Source organism: Eschrichtius robustus, chromosome 7 (assembly GCF_028021215.1).
Source record: "Eschrichtius robustus isolate mEscRob2 chromosome 7, mEscRob2.pri, whole genome shotgun sequence".
NCBI classification, from domain to species: Eukaryota; Metazoa; Chordata; class Mammalia; order Artiodactyla; family Eschrichtiidae; genus Eschrichtius; species Eschrichtius robustus.
In genome coordinates this window covers 124,259,932-124,278,021 of record NC_090830.1, presented here as the reverse complement: position 1 = coordinate 124,278,021, position 18,090 = coordinate 124,259,932, and the positions used below count along the sequence as shown (strand labels likewise).

General features: G+C 33.3%; 1 protein-coding gene across 2 annotated transcripts in view; it reads right to left on the bottom strand.

Annotated features, from left to right (window-relative positions):
* Positions 1-18,090, bottom strand: part of ATRNL1 (attractin like 1) — a 684,787-nt gene that overhangs the window by 495,810 nt on the left and 170,887 nt on the right. For both annotated transcript variants that reach the window (XM_068549055.1, XM_068549056.1), the window contains one exon: positions 2,830-2,967. In XM_068549055.1, coding sequence (XP_068405156.1) covers positions 2,830-2,967 — 138 coding nt within the window. The remainder of the gene's footprint in view (positions 1-2,829; positions 2,968-18,090) is intronic.

The following is an 18,090-nucleotide window of genomic DNA, read 5'->3' as shown; positions in this document are numbered from 1 at the left end:
GAAGTAGTTTTACACCTACTAGGATAGCTAAAAGTTTTTGAAAATGTAAAATAACAACTGTTGGCAAGAAGGTAAAGAAATTGGAATCCTCCACGTTGCTGGTGAGAATGTAAAATCGTGCAACCACCATGGAAAACAATTTGAACAATTTGGCAGTTCCTCGAAAAGTTAAACATAAAATTGCTATATGACCCAGCAATTCCTCTCCCAGTTTATACACAAAAGAAATAAAAACTTGTATTCAAAAAAAACTTGTGCAGTAATGTTCATAGCAGCACTATTCACAATAGCCAAAAGGTGGGAAAAAAACACAATGTCCATCAATGAATAAATGGGTAAAAATATTGTGATATATCCATACAATGGAATAATATTCATCCACAAAAAGGAATGAAGCACTGATAGATGCTACAACAAGAGTGAACATTAAAAACATTATGCTAAGTAAAAGAAGCCAGTCACAAAGTCACATATTTTATGATCCAATTTACATGAAATATCCAGAATAAGTAAATTTATAAAGAAAGAGAGCAGATTAGTGACTGCCAGGGACTGGGATGACTGCTTCATAAGTATGGCATTTTCTTTTGGAGGGAAGGAAATTTTCTGGAACTTGACAGAGGTGATGGTTGCACAATATTATGAATGTAGTAAATGCCACTGAATTGTATACCTAAAATGGTTAGTGTTATGCTATGTGAATTTGACCTCAAATTTAAAAAATGCTAAAAATGGGGTTATGGTTGGAAGCAATATATAAATAACAGAAGTATATGAAGTAAATTACTTCACAAAATCCCCATGGACTATTATATAGGCATTAAAATAATTTGGAGACTGTAAATGAAATCATTTTCATAAAAGTAAATTAAAACAACAATTATATATTAAATATATGAAAGGTTGCAAACACATATAAATTGCAATGTGGAAAAGAAACAACCCAGGAGTGTTTTCTTCTTAAAGTTATGGAAACATTTATATATATAACATAAATAATCTATCTGAAATACACTTTTTGTCCAATGAAATTCTTGGCTATAGAAAATTCAGTAGTAAAAAGCTTTTTGGAAAACAGGATGGCTCCAAAATCCTTACCTTTTTACTTAATAAACATAAAATACTATGACTATTACTACAAAATACTACAACTAATGCTACAAAATACTATGACTCCACTAGGTAAGGTCTAAACTTCGTGGATTCCGTTGTACACATCTCTACTGCTGCTTCTGTATACAATGAACACAGCACTAAGCTGTGGCTTTTGGCTAATAAGGGCTACTGGATCCTCCCTGTCCATATTAACACCACTTCTGCATTAATAGTTAAGAGTTAGGCCTAAGAATCAGACACTTTCTTCCTCTTATTAGCAGTATGATTTGGGTATTTTACTTAACTTCTTTGTGTATTTGGTTGTATGTAAAATGGAGATAATTGTGATTCCTCCCATACAGTTGTTGTACAGCTGAAATGAGATAATGAATATAAGCTATGAGTACAGTGCCTAGAACACAGAAAATGCAAGCGTCAACCAATTTGTGCATTACAGCCTCAATCAGGGCAGAGCTTTCCATATCACAAAATTTCAATCAGCACCAAACCTGCTATTACCAGAGCAGTTTTGTTGACTCTAAGGCACAACTTTTGACTCTAAGGCACAAAATTCTGTGTTTCTCAACCCTGAGTGTATATTAGAATCATTTGGGAAGACTTTGAAAAGAACCAAGAATCACCCTACGATAAACTAAGAGACTGATTTAATTATTTTAGGGATTGACCCAGACATCCGTATTTTTTAAAAGCTCTCCAGGTGGCTTTAATATGCAGGTAGTGTTCAAAAGTTTTATCTAAACCAGGCTCAGGCCCAACTCTCTCTATAAAGATTTCTCATCTTATCACAGCCAACAACTGAGGCTTTTCTGTGAGTGCTCTACAGGCTATTCCATTTAGAAAAAGTAGATTAAAGATTTAAGGAACAAGGACTAATCTAGAAATGAAGAAGGATTAGTGAAAAAAAGAATTTTTTTAAAGGAAATTTTTTAAAGAAAGACCAAATTTTCTTTTTAAAAAAGTAGGAGAAAGAAGCAGCAGGACAGAGAAGAAAATAGAGAAAAGAAGGGTTTCATGATCGAAAAATGATATGATAATAGTTAGCTCTTATAATGCTCTTTTAACGTGCTTCAACTCCTATTATATGTGGCTCTATTACATGTGATCTCATTTGATCTTTACAATAATCCAATGAAGTATTATCATCTTCCTTCTACATATGAGAAAAATGAAGCACTGAGATGCTAAGTGAATTAACTAAAGCCATACATTTAAACAGTGACAGAGTTGGAATTTCAGCCAAGGACTGATTCTAAACCCATTCTCTTAAACCTTATGTTATACTATCACCTTGTCAAAAACAAACAAAAAAAAACTTACATGATGTAAGGCATACACAAAACCTTTATTTCTTATTCCTAAAGTAAAATGTAAAATGATAACTTACTATTATTAAAAAACAAATTATCAGCAGTGATTACTTTAGAATAGTAAGATTACAGGTAATTTTTAATTTTAATTTATCTGCATTTGGTAAATTTCCTATAGTAATCATGTATTCATTTTAAAATAAGAAAAAGTAAGATTTTCTTAAAGCAAGTATATCACAGAATTTTTATAGTTCATAGTCCCTAATAAATACATATTACCTTCCAAAAATAGAGACTTAATGGAAAAAAACTTCTTTAATAAAATATATTTTCCACAAGAGGCATATCTTTCTTAATTTTCTTTTCTGTAGTAAAAATACACTGAAGTGAAAGAAAAAATAATTACCTGTACACTGTCCTCCATTGGTTGGATCTCCATAATAACCTGGCATGCAGTCTTGACACTGCTTTCCCGTGGTAAGATTTTTACACTGTTCGCACACGTTATTATTGATGCAAGTGCTATGTCCATTACACTGGCAAGCTAAGGAAAATAGTAAAAAAAAAAAAAAAATTTAAAATATCTACTTAACAGTATCAAGTATAACTGCCATCAAGACAAAGAATTTATTTTACAAATCTGAATGGTAGCAGAGTCCAACGGGCATTTCCCAAGTTTTTTTTTAATGTGCATCTCAAAATATTAATATAGGACACTATATACAATAAATTCTGTGTTGAAATTTTGCCTATGATCTGTAAAATGCAGGGGTTAGAAATTTAAGTGAAACATAAAAGTTATAGCTAAGGAGGAAATATCTTTTAACATATTCCTTAAAGATTCATGTGACAATTATGTCTATTAACAGGAATAAATAAAAGAGCTTTGACAAAGAATGTTAAAATGCATCTTAATTATACTTACATATAATTAAAAAGGATCAATAAATATAGAAAATTGTGTGGTAATAAGACCTTACTTCAAGAAAATACATTAGTGTAAAATTAGCAAACATAGCACTTTTAAATTACTTTGTATAAATGTTTATCTTCTCTGGGCAAGAAAAGCTTCAAGGCTTAATTAAAATTCTATTTGAACGTGAACTAAACAGAAACAGATTTAAAGCACGAGAATTTTTTATGTCTTCTTAATATGAGGTCTAATATGTTTTCATATTAACATTACAATAGAATTTAAAAATTTCAGATGAGAGATAAAGTTCGTATATGAAAGCTCATGTTTAGTGTCTATTGGGGGCATAATACTGACTTAAGTTTGGTAACGTCTTGTCGAAACATCATCATCACTGTCACTTTCATAATCATTTTCATCATTATTACAACTAAGATAGCATTTAATTGAGCTCTCTCTCGCTCAAGCCAAGAAAGCCAATGTTTAGTCGATTGCAGTTGTTTGTCACTGGAATCTATATTCTGCTTGGTCAGTTTACATATTGTATCAGTTTTTAAAATATTGTAAATACTACCCCATGGCTAGACAGTGAACCAAGTGGCATACATGAATTATATAATTTAATCCTCACAACAATTCTGTGTGGAAGGTACTATTTTTAGGGTTCTTTCTAAGATCAGGAGGCCTGGATTAAGCAACTACCCAAAGTCACACATTTAAAGAACGGCAGAAACAAATGCACAAACAGGATGTATGAATCAAAGACCAGACATTAAATCTCATGCCTATCATACGTAGAAAACTTGAAAGTAAGAGGGAAATCCCAAGAGACTAGCATAAGGTCATCAACATGAGTTAACATCAAAGAGTAAAGAAAAAAAAAAAGTAAAAAACAAATACCTATATCTTACAGAAATTTTCAGAGGCATAACTCTATTGCAACATAGTATAGAAATGACATGCAGTCATCATGGGAAAATGCTAAGTAATCTTCCTCTTTATGAAACTGAGAAAATTACAATATAGTTTTCAATTTTTATATTACATTATGAAACAGCTAGGAGAAAATTTAATAACAAGAAAAATATTCATAATAAATTGAGTGAAATAAGGATTCAAATAATATATTTAGAATGATCACAATTTTGTTTTTAAATGTATTAATATGCCCATGGAAAAGTTAATGATGGTTACCTTAGTTCAGTAAGATTTTTCTGCATCATCAGTTTTCTAAAATAAATTCATATTACTTTTATAATAAGGAAAAATAATGACAAGAACTTTAATTTTTTAACACTGTGCTTAAAATTTTAAGTAATTCTTTCATAGAAAATTTTATGTAAAACCACTAAGGTTAATTCACTCAGGTAAAAACAAAATTTATTGAGTGCTCACTACATGCAAAGCATTATCTGAAAAAGTCAAAATGAGAGATGGGTTACTATAAGCATTTTTATGAAACCCTGGCTACATTTTTTCATCAGAAAAACAAATGTCTTAACTTCTGAATAAAATGACTAGATTTACCAATCTCATCTAATATCCTCCTCATAGATTACCACTGTAATAATAAAAAAACTTGCCAGCAACAACAAGAATTGGGGTATGATGACAACTACGTATGTAAAACTAGAAGGTAGTAACCTACTATACCTCTGGGAATTAAAAGAGGACTCCTGGCATAATGCCACTCAACTGTAACTTTCCTGAAAGCGACAACTTCTGAAGGCAGTTCTGGGCCATGGTGCAACCAAGAAGCATATCAGCTGCTAGAATGAGATACAGAAAAGTCTAATGTTCCAAGTAATGAATATATCATACAGAAAGCTGGTATAATTTAGACCTAACTGCTGGCAAAATTTCCAGCAGAAAAAGGATAGTCATCGTTGCAGCTTATAACTAGTATGGCAGCAATGGCAAAGGATAAGGCATGTTATAGAAAGCAGGACCCAGATGTAATAATGGCTGTATCAAACACAGGAAAAGGCTGTACTATAAAGCCTATGATGATGTTTTATTCTCCACTGCCATCAGGGGGTTGGATCAACAGGTAATGTAAGCTTGTATCTAATAGTTCTTCCAGGATACACTGTTACTTGAAAGGTTCTAATAACAACCTGGTTCTGGAACATGAATGAAACTAAAGAGAAGTCATCCATACTGTTTTGTTTAAATTTTAAAACCAGCCCAGATGGCTTCTCATCTATGTACACACAAACAGAAAAAAATGAAAATAAAACGTAATGAAAAACACAGTACTTGAGATGCAAATAAAGTACATCGTTTTGAAAAATATGTGCTCTCTAAAACAGATGTAAAGCATTAAAAAGTATCTGTTTGGCATTCTCAACGAAATTCCAAAAAAAATATACACAGAAAATCAAGGCTAAAATTTACCCAAAACTTTTTTCAAAACATAGCCCTTTAGAAGAAAAGGGAATTATCATTGCTAAAAATAAAACAGGGATTCAAAACAAGAATGTGAAAGAGAAGTGTGAGCTAGTGACAGAACTTTACTATACATGGGGATAGACTAGCAACAGCTAGTAGGTATCGGTTTCAAAACCCAGCAGGGCCAGGAGATATAATCTCTGGCATACTCAAATCAGAGAGCTAAACTGAACCACATTTAAAATGCTTAAAGCCTTCAAGTGTAGCCCCTATCTGTGAAAAAGGTACTAAAATACATCACAAGCCCAAAGAAGCAGAAAGGAACCTTAACATGGGTACGAATGTATGAAAGACAAAAGTCACTTGTGAGAACTTAAAGCCTATACCGATCATATGGGTTGGGTTGAAATTCACACTTTCCATATGGTAGAGAAACCCCAACATCAAACAATAGTGTTAAAACCTGTTCTGTAAACAAGAAAAGCCTCATGCAAAAGTAGATATAAATGGACCCTTGAAATACTTCTTCAACTCAGGTCACACAGAACAGAAACTGGAAAATCTTGATTCTGCAAACTGCAAGATAGTAAGTATTTTAGGCTTTGCAGACCATAAAATCTCTTCACAACTACCACTGCTGCCACTGCAGTACAAAAGTAACCATACACAATACACAAACAATTGATAATAGCTATAATCCAATAAAACTTCATTTACAAAAATAGGCAGTGAACCAGGTTTGGCCATCACACCTTCGTTTGCAAGCCTTTGATACAGAAATAAAAGACAATGAAAACAACAACAACAACAACACTTACTGAATTAAACCTCAAAATGAAAAATCACAAAGCATCATAAAGAAGAGTCAGGCAAAAGGGAGAGAGATAATAAAAATGAGAATTGACAACCCAAGAATTGGAGTAAAAGGACAATTAGAAGACAATAAAAATATTCAAAATAATTAAAGGCAGAAAAAATGAGAAAATTATGCTTAAAGAACTAAAGGTACGTATGATGACAATGTCTCAACAAAAAAGAGAGTATCAATAAAAACACAGAAATTATAAAAAAGAACAAATGGAAATTATAAAGTAGAACAGTAAAATAACTGAAATGAGGGACCTCCCTGGCGGTTCAGTGGTTAAGACTCCGCACTTCCACTGCAGGGTGCACAGATTCAATCCCTGGTCGGGAAACTAAGATCCCGCACGCTGCACAGTGCAGCCAAAAAAAAGCGGGGCGGAGGGGGGATAAAATTCTACACATACTAACAGAAATAAAATAAAAGCATTTTAAAAAACTGAAATGAAAAATACACTAGAGATTCAACAGTAAATTTGAACTGGCAGAAGAATTAGCAAATTTGAAGAAAGATCAGTAGAGACCATGGAAGCTGAAGTACAGAGAGACAATAGAACGAAGAAAAATAAACAGAGCCTCAGTTAAATGCAGGACACCATTAAGTGCACCAACCTATGTGTAATGGGAGTGTTCCAAAGATAGGAGAGAGAGAAAGAAGGCTAAAATTTATTTGAAGAAATATTCCTGAAAAATCCCCAAATTTGATAAAAATGTTAATCTACACATCCAAGAAGCTTAACAAAATTTAAGTACAATAAACATGAAGAGATCGATAAATACATTATAATAAAAGCGATAAAAGCCAAAAACAAGTAGAAAATCTTGAAAGCAGCAAGAGAAACTATGACTCCTCACCTAAAAAAATCCCAATAAGATTAATAACTGGCTTTTAATCAGGAAAAATGGGGGTCAGTAGGCAGTGGGATAATATATTCAAAGTCCTGAAAATAAAACTGTCAACCAAAAATTTTCTATCCATCGAGACTGCTCTTCAAAAATTAAAGTGAAACATTCACAGATAAACAAAAATTGAGAGAATTCACTGTCAGCAGATATGCCTTACAAGAAATACTAAAGGAAGCTCTTCAAGAAGAAAGCATGTGACACCAGATAGTAATTTAACTCCACAAAATAAAACAAAGAGCACCAATAACAGAACTGTCATTATAAAAGACAGTAAAAATATACCTTTTGTCTCCTTTCTTCTTTTACATGATTTTTAAAGATTGTATTTTAAATGATATAAAAAATAGTATTGTTGGGCCTATAAAACATAAAACGTAATGTATTCCCCAATAACACCACAGAGGAAGTGTATCAGAGAAAATCTATATTGGGCTAAGTATATGACATGGTATTACTAGATGGTAAACAAAGATCCACAGGAACAAACAAAGAAAACCAAAAATGGTTAATACAAAGATTGATATAACAAAAGTTATAAGCACATACTCATCCTCCTTTTTTTCCTCAGATTCTTTAAAAGACATAAAATTATATAAATAATAACTATAAAAATGGACTGTTAGGTTTGCAACATATACAGATGTAATACATATAACAATACCACAAAAAGGGAAGAAAGAGACTAGACCTATATGAGTAACATTATTTCATCTCACTGGAATTAAGTTAGTATAAATCTGAAGCATATTTTAATAAGATAAGCTATATATGGTAAACCCTGGAGTAACCACTAAGAAAATAACTCATGGACTTCCCTGGTGGTGCAGTGGTTAAGAATCCGCCTGCCAATGCAGGGGACATGGGTTCAAGCCCTGGTCCGGGAAGATCCCACATGCCACGGAGCAACTAAGCCCGTGCACCACAACTACTGAGCCTGCGCTCTACAGCCCATGAGCCACAACTACTGAGTCCGAGTGCCACAACTACTGAAGCCCGCGCACCTAGAGCCCATGCTCTGCAACAAGAGAAGCCACCATAATGAGAAGCCCGCACACCACAATGAAGAGTAGCCCCCGCTCGCCGCAACTAGAGAAAGCCCACACAAAGCAATGAAGACCCAATGCAGCTAAAAAATAAATAAATAAATTTATTTTAAAAGAGAAAGAAAATAACTCATAAAATATAATGAAAAATCATTAAAAATTAAAATGTTATAATAGAAAATATTCACTTACTGCAAAAAAATAAACAAATGAAGAGTGGAAGAACAGAAAATTCATGCTAAACAGGAGAAAAAATAAAATAACACACATAAATCCAACTGCATCAAAAATAACATTAAATGTGAATACATCAAATGATTTAATCAAAAGGCAGAAAAGACAGACCAGATAAAAGACAAAGATCTAACTATGTACCCTTCATAGGAGACACACCTAAATACACAAAGAGATTGAAGATGAATGGATGAAAAAAGATATAGCATACAAACAGCAACCACAAGAAAGATGGAATGGCTATAGAAATATCAGATAGACTTTTAAAATGTTACTGAAGATGAAGAGGGACATTTTATAATGATAAAAAGGACAATGCATCGATAAGATATAAAAATTGTAAACATACATGCATCTAACAGAGCCTCAAACTACATGAAGCAAACACCGACAGAAATTAAAACAGAAATAAAGAATTCAACAAAAATAGTTGGAGACGTCAATACCTCACTTTCAATAATGAATCAAACAACTAGATAGATGATCTGCAAGGGATTAGAAGACTTGGACAACACTATAAACCAACTGGACCAAACAGACATAAATAGAAAAATCCACATAACAGCAGCAGAATATACATTCTTCTTAAGTGCACATAAAAAACTCTTCAGGATAGATAATATACTAGGTCATAAAACAAACCTCAATAAATTTAAAAGGACTGAAGTCATATAAAGTATGTTCTCTAACCACAATTGAATAAAATCAGAAATCAATAACAGAAAATTTGGGAAAATCACAAATCGTGGAAATTAAGCAACACATTCCTAAATAACCAATGGATCAAAAAACAAATCATAGGAAAATTAAAAATTACTTTCAGGTATATTAAAATAAAGCATAATATACCAAAACTTACAGGATGCAGCAAAACATTGCTCAGAAAAAAAAATTATGGCTGTAAAAGCCTACATTAAAAAAGAGAAAAGGTCTCATATCAACCAACTTTGCACCTTAATAAACTAAAAAATTAATAGAAAACTAAACTCAAAGCAAGCAGAAGAAAGGAAATAATAAAGATTAGAGTGAAAATAAATAAAATGCAGAGTAGGAAAACAATAAAGAAAATCAATAAGGCCAAATACAAACTGTTCTTTGTAATGTGCAACAAAATCAACAAAGCTTTAGCTAGGCTAACAAAGAAATATACGAAGACACAAATTATTAAAATCAGGAATGAAAGATGAGACATACAACTGACAAAGACTGGGGAAAAGGACTATAGGGAAATACTATGAACAATTGTATGCCAATAAATTAGATAACCTAGATGATAGGGGAGATTCTTAGAAAGATACTAACTACCAAGACTTACTAGAGGAGAAACAGAAAATAGGCACAGGCTATAACAATAAAAAGACTGAGTTAGTAATCAACAAAGTACCAGAAAAAGTATAGCCCAAGATCAACTGGCTTAATTCATGAATTCTACCAAACAGCTAAGGAGAATTAACAACAATTATTCACAAATATTTCCAAAACACAGAAGCAAAGGGAAGACTTCCTAACTCATTCTATGAGGCCAGTATTAACCTAATACAAAGATAAGACAAACTTATCACAAGAAACAATGATGCCAGACCAATACCTCTTATGATTATAGCTGCAAAACTTCTCAACAAAATACTAGCAAACTGAATCCACTAGAATATAAAAGGATTATACACCATGACTAAGTTGCATTTACCCCAGGAATGCAAGATTATTTAAATATATGAAAATCAATCAATACAACATACTATTAGAGAAATAAAGCAGGGTGGGGGTGGATCACAAGATCATCTCAACAGATGGAAAATACTCAACGAACTAGGAATAGCAGGGAATTGTCTTAACCTCATAAAGGGCATGTATAAAAACTTCATAGCTAACATCATATTTAATGGTAAAAGACTGAAAGTTTTCTTTTTAAGGTCTGGAACAAGACAAAACTGTCCTCACTTGTCACTTCTATTCAGTATTGTACTGGACGTTCTAGACAGGGCAATTAAGCAAGAAAAAGAAATGAAAGGCAACCAGATTGAAAAAGAAGAAAACTAACTTTACTTTCAGATGACAATCTTCCATACAGAAAACTAAGAAATCCAAAAAAATTATTTAATCTAATAATTGTCTTCAACAATGCTACAGATCAATCGTAGAAAAATCTTTTGTATTGTATTTTTATACACTTACAAACTGAAAAGTTTGAAAGTGAAATTAAGAAAACAATACCAAATACGATAGCATCAGAAAGAATAAAACATTTAACAATACATTTAACCAAAGAAATGCAAGATTTGTACATTGAAAACTACAAAACATTGTTAAAAGGAATTAATGAAAAGGCATCTGTATTCATGGATTGGAAGACTTAATATTAAGATAGCAATTCATCCCAACTGATCTGCAAATTCAATGCAATCAAATTCTAAAAGACTTTTTTTATAGGAATAGACAAGCAGATCCTAAAATCCATGTTTAGAAACAGAGGGCTCAGATTAGGCAAAACAATCTTGATAAAGAAAAATAGAGTTGGAGTACTGAAACTTCCCAATTTCAAAACCTACTTCAAAGTTACAGTAATCAAACCATGTGCCATTGTCATAAGGATAGACATATAGACCATGGAATAGAATTAGGCCTAGAAATAATACCATACATCTATGGTCAACTGATATTCAACAAGGGTGTCAAGAAGGTTAACTGGGGAAATAGTCTTTTCAACAAATGGTGCTGGGATAGCTTGATATTCACATGCAGAAGGATAAATCTGGACCCATACTTCACACCATATATAAAAATTAACTAAAAAAGGATCAAAAACCTAAAGGTAAGAGCTAAAATTACCAAAATGTTAGAAGAATATATAGATGTAAATCCTCATGACTTTGGATTAGGCAACAGTTTCTTATATATGGCACCTAAAGCTTAAGCAACTAACAGAAAAAAAAAGATATACTGGACATTATCAAAAAAATGTCGTGCCTCAAGTGACACCGTCAAGAAAGTGAAGAGACAACCCACAGAACAGTGGAAAATATTTGAGAATCATATGTCTGATAAGGATCTCATACCCAGAACACAAATAACTCTTACAATTCTACCATTTAAAAAAAAAAAACCCTCAATTTAAGACTGGACAAATGATTTGAAGAGACATTTTCCATAGAAAGTATATGAGTAGCTAATAAGCACATGAAAAGAACACCATAAGTCATAAGGGAAATGCAAAACAAAACCACAAAGAGCTACCACTTCACATCAACTAGGAGGATAATAAAGAAAATGATGTATTAACCCATATTGGTGAGGAGAGTAATTAGAATACACTGCTGGTAGAAATGTAAAATAGTACAGTAGCTCTGGAAAAAATCTGGCAATTCCTTAAAAGGGTAAATATACATTTATCATACGACTAAGAAATCAACTCCTAGATACATACCAAACAGAAATTAAAACATGTTTACACAAAAACGTATATACAAATGTTCATAGCAGCACTATTCATAACAGCAAAAGAGTGGAAATAAGCTGAAGATCCATCAACTGATGAGTATGAATATGTGGTATGCAATTTAATATTCTTCAGCCATAAAAAGAAGTAAAGGACTGACATATGCTACAATATGGATGAACCTTAAAAACGTATGCTAAGTGAAAGAAGTCAGACGCTAAAAGACACATTATATGACTGCATTTAAATGAAATGTCCAGAATAGACACATACACAGAGAAAGAAAGTAGATTAGTGGTTTTCAGGTGTTAGAGGGAAGGCTGAACAGGTAGTGACTGTTAAAGGGTATGGAATTTTGTCTTGGGGTAATTAAAGTGTTCTGGAATTATATGATGGTAATAGTTGCATACCTACTGACTATACTAGAAACCACTGAATTGTACACTTTAAAATGAAGGATTTTATGTCATATGAGTTATACGTCAATAAACAAAGTAGGTAGAACTAATTAGATGAGCTGAAAAATAATTTACACAAATTCTTCATATCTCTGTATGTACAAAATTCATAATATTACTTTATCCTTGCTCTCATCAAAAAAGTATAATTTTTTCCCACCTTTTGAACATGCATTGGTATGAAGACTTTTTCAGAACAGTGGAATTCAGAAGTAATGGTATGGAAATTTTAAGCTTAGGCCTCAAGAGGCATATATACTCTGCTCTCTCCTTCTTGGAATTCTATTCTAAACATACTATGTATAGCATCCCAGTCTACACCACCAGAGGATGATAGGCCAAATACAGCAGAGAACAATCATTTGCAGCCTGAGGACCCCTAGATCAAGCAATCAGCTCAAACCACCAGACGTGTGAGTAAAGAATTCTGAGATCATCCAAAACCAGTCAAGCTGCCAGATAAATGGAACCACAAGAGAAAAATCAGGAGAGACTGGCAGAAGAACTGCCTAGTGGAATTCAGCAAAATAGATGATGCAGAATCATGTGTAAAACTGTTTTAATACAGTGACCCTCACATGCTATGTTGAAAAACAATAACTAATTAAAAAATAGGTTTAAGAGAAAACTGGAAACATTTAAAGAAAGAATTAGTGAAACAAAATATAGATCAGAGGAGGTGCAAGGATATAAAATACAGACAAGACAATAAGAAAACTTAGGAACATGGTGAAAAAGCCTAACATAAGTGAATCAAACTTTTAGAAATACAGACTAGAGTGGCACAGTGGGACAGATGCAATATTTGAAGAGATAATGGCAGAAAACTTTACAAACATGATGAAAAACACATGTCACAATTAAAAAAAGAAAGATGATACTTAGGTACATCACACTAAAATTGCTGACATCCAAAAACTAAGAAAACAATATATTTTAAAAGGTCGGAGGGAAGAAAAAGACATATTACTTTCAAAGGAGAAACAATAAAACTGACAGAGGAATTCTTAAGAGAAAGTAGAAGCCAGAAGAAAAGGAAATTACATCTTCAAATTATTGAAAAAATATATCTGTCAACTTAGAATGCTATTATCAGTAAAAATATCCTTCAAATATGAAGACACACACATACACAATAAAAACTTTTTCAGATGTATAAAAGCTAATTTATAGCCCAATTGAGAAACACACTACTTTAAAATGTTACATAATGTTCATCAAGCTGAAGAAATGTTATAGCAAAAGGAAATTCAGATCAATAGGGAAAAATGAAGATCACAGAAAATGGTCAATACATGGGTAAATAGAAAGATTTTTTTATTATTATGATTTCTTTATAAGAAAATTGTCTTTTTAAAGTAAAAAAAATAATGTAATGTGTGGTTAATAACATATATAGAAGTAAAATATATGGCAGTAATCACACAAAGGACAGGAAAAGAGCAAACGGAATTATTACACTTTTGTAATATTCTTACCTTATACATGAAGTAGTATAATATTGATTCAAGGTAGACTGTGATAAGATAAAGATGACTATTACAATCACTACAGCAGTCACTAAAAAAAACACAAAAGAGGTATAGCTAAAAATCCAATAAAAGTGATAAAAGTGGACTTTAAAAACACTCAATTAATCTAAAAAAAGGCAAAAGGAGGAACAAACAACAGAGAAAAAAATAAAGGAAATTTTAAAATCGATACCACGATGGTAGGACTAAATTCAATATTACCAGTATTATATTAAATCTAAATTGACTAAACAATTTGATAAAAGACAGAGATTATCAGAATAGATTTTTAAAACACATCAACAACAACAATAAAAAACAAGACATTTATGCTGCTTACAAGAGATTCACTGTAAATAAAAACACATAGACAGAAGATTTCCACTTCTGCTCATGAAGGTTTAACTGCTGTGAGAACTGACCTCTAGTGTAAACGTAAGAAAACTGAACAAAATATATGAAACAACTACTTTCAAGTATAACAGGCAGCTCAGGAATGGCATCCCTGAGAAAAAGAAGACAAAATATGACTGCCCTGGCTTGCTATCTGGAGGCAAATTTGAGGATGCAGCCCAGGAAGGAAAACCCAAACCCTCGTTTAGTTGAGGAAACAAAGAGCAAAGTTCAGGGAGGCCATGGTGGTTAGACTTTGTGGGGCAAAATACTAGAGAAGAGAGAGTTGCACACAGCAATCTATAGACAGGTCCCCTTGAATCTTTGGTTAAATAATGAATTGAACACAGTGTGAAACTCTATGAAGCTGGAGAAAGAACCATCAGAAAAAAGTAAGTAAAACAATGTCAGGAACTCACATAGGACTGGGAATAGCTTATACTCCCAAGAGTCAAAGTGGAGAGACCTCTTAATACAAAGAGCATTGTACAGAGAACACAGAAAGGCACTATTTTAGTAGTGGAAATAAATTAGCACTGAACTTAGGGCTGCTATGTACAGTCCATGACAAATATTAAAAACAGTTTTTGAAGTAACACAACTGAATGCCAGAATAAAGTCCAACACACTTAAAGAAATAGAACAAAATTGAATAAGCTAGAAAAAAATCACAATGTCCAGGATAACACCACCAAAAATAGCCAACCTGGAAATTTTGATCCATAATCAGTTAAAAAAAAATATATATACACACACACACACACATATATATATATATACACATACACGCGCCAATAGAAACAGAGAAAGAAATGGCATACCAATTGGGATGAGTAGAGAAGGATTTTTAAAACAGCTATTAAAAGTATGCCCCATATACTCGAGAATACAGAGTAAAATATCAACATAAGAAGGAGAGAAATGGAAAATATAAAAATGACTAAAATTCAATTTCTATGATGAAAAAATATATACAAAATTTAAAATAAATTTAATAAGGAAAAAATCATCTTTTCAACAAATGGTGCTTATAGCCATGAACAAAAGAATTAAGCTGGATCCCTATCTCACACCACACACAAAAATTAACTCAAAACAGATCAAAGACCTAAATGTAAGAGCTAAAACTACTAAAGTCTGAAGAGAAAACATAGGTGAAAACCTTTGGGATCTTTTATTATACATGATTTCACAGGCATGAAACCAATACCACAAGAAAGAATAGAAAAAACAGATAAAACATGAAAATTTAAAACTTTTGTGGGGACTTCCCTGATGGCACAGTGGTTAAGAATCCACCTGCCAATGCAGGAGACACGGGTTCGATCCCTGGTCCAGGAAGATACCACATGCCGCAGAGCAACTAAGCCCACGCGCCACAACTAGTGAGCCTGCGTCCTAGAGTCTGCGAGCCACAACTACTGAGCCCGCGTGCCACAACTACTGAAGCCTGCGCGCCTAGAGCCCATGCTCCTGAACAAGAGAAGCCACTGCAATGAGAAGCCCGCATACCGCAAGGAAGAGTAGCTCCCACTCGCCACAACTAAAGAAAGCCCTCGCACAGCAATGAAGACCCAACACAGCCAAAAATAAATAAATAAATAAATAAATTTCTTTAAAAAAAAAAAAACTTTTGTGCTTCAAAGGGCACTATCAAGAAAGTGAAAGACAACCCACAGAATGGGTGAAAATAATTGCAAATCTATCTTTAGTAAGGGACATACTCAGAATATATAAAGAACCCTCACAGTTCAATAATAAAAAGACAAATACCCTAATTAAACAATGTGCAAAGAATCTTATAGACATTTCTCAAAAGAAGAAATACTAATAGCTAATAAACACAAGAAAAGATGTTCAACATCATTAGCCACCAAATGACTGCAAACCAAAACCACAGTGAGATACTACTTCACACCCACAAGGATGACTACAATCAAAACGATGTGAATGGAATATTACTCAGCGATAAAAAGAAACAAAATTGAGTTACTTGTAGTGAGGTGGATGGACCTAGAGTCTGTCACAGAGAGTGAAGTAAATCAGAAAGAAAAAAATAAATACAGTATGCTAACGTATATATATGGAATCTAAAAAAACCAAACAAACAATGGCGCTGATGAACCTAGTTGCAGGGCGTGAATAAAGATGTAGACACAGAGAATGGAATTGAGGACATGGGGTGGGAGGGGGAAGCTGGGGCAAAGTGAGAGTAGCATCGACATATATACACTACCGAATGTAAAAGAGTTAGCTAGTGGGAAGCAGCAGCATAGCACAGGGAGATCAGCTCCGTGCTTTGTGATGACCCTAGGGGGGTGGAATAGGGAGGATGAGAGGGAGGGGATATGGGGACATATATATGCATATGGCTGATTCGCTTTGTGGTGCAACAGAAACTAACACAGTATTGTGAAGCAATTATACTCCAATAAAGATCTATTAAAAAAAAAAAAAAACGATGTGAAATAAGCAGTGTTGGCAAGGATGTAGAGTAATGGTAACCCTCATGCACTGTTGGTGGAAATGTAAAATAACACAGCAGCTTTGAAACAGTCAGGCAGTTCCTCAAAAGGTTAAACATAGTTACCATATGACCTAGGTATTCCATTCCCAAGGTAACGAAAATATGTCCACACATAAACTTGTACATGCATATTCATAGATGCATTATTTTAAAAACCAAAAATTAGAAACACTCAAATGTTCATCAAATGATGAATGAATAAACAAAATGTAGTATAGCCATACAATGGAATATTATTTGGTAATAAAAAGAAATGAAGCACTGCTATATGCCACAACATGGATAAACCTTGAAAACACTATGCAGTGTGAAAGAAGCCAGTAGAAGAAGACTACAACTATATGACTCAATTTATATAAAATGTTCAGGATAGGTAAATCCATAGCTGACAAGGGTGGGGGGTGGTTAAAAAGTGTTTTTAAACTGACTGTAGTGATGGTTGTATAACTCTGAATATACTAAAAACCATTCAGTTATACACTATAAATGGGTAAACTGTATGGTATGATGGTTAGTCTTATGCGTTGATGAAGCTGGGTTATAGTACCTCAGGTATTTAATCAAACACTAATGGCCTCCTCCTGAGTGTGGTAGGGACCTGAACATATGATGGGATAGTCATTCTGATGATTAGGTTGTTACATGGCACAGTTGGTTTTGAGAAAGGGACATCACCCTGGATGGACTCAGTCAGATGATCCCTTAAAAGGCATTAGTCTCTACTTGAAGGAGATTCGAAGTGTGACTGATCCCATTTCGGTTGTCGAGACTCGACAATGCGAGTTCTGGAGATGGAAGGGGGATGAGGGAGAGAACGCGAGCATTCTTTCAGAGCCGAAGTGGTCACTGGCTGACAGCCAGCTAGAAAACAGTCACCTCAGCCCTACAGTTGCAAGGCACTGAATTGTGCCAACATGTGAATGAGCTTGGAAGCAGATTCTTTTCTAGAGGGCTGGTCAAGTATTTTGTAAAATGTCCTTCAATGTCGTTTTGT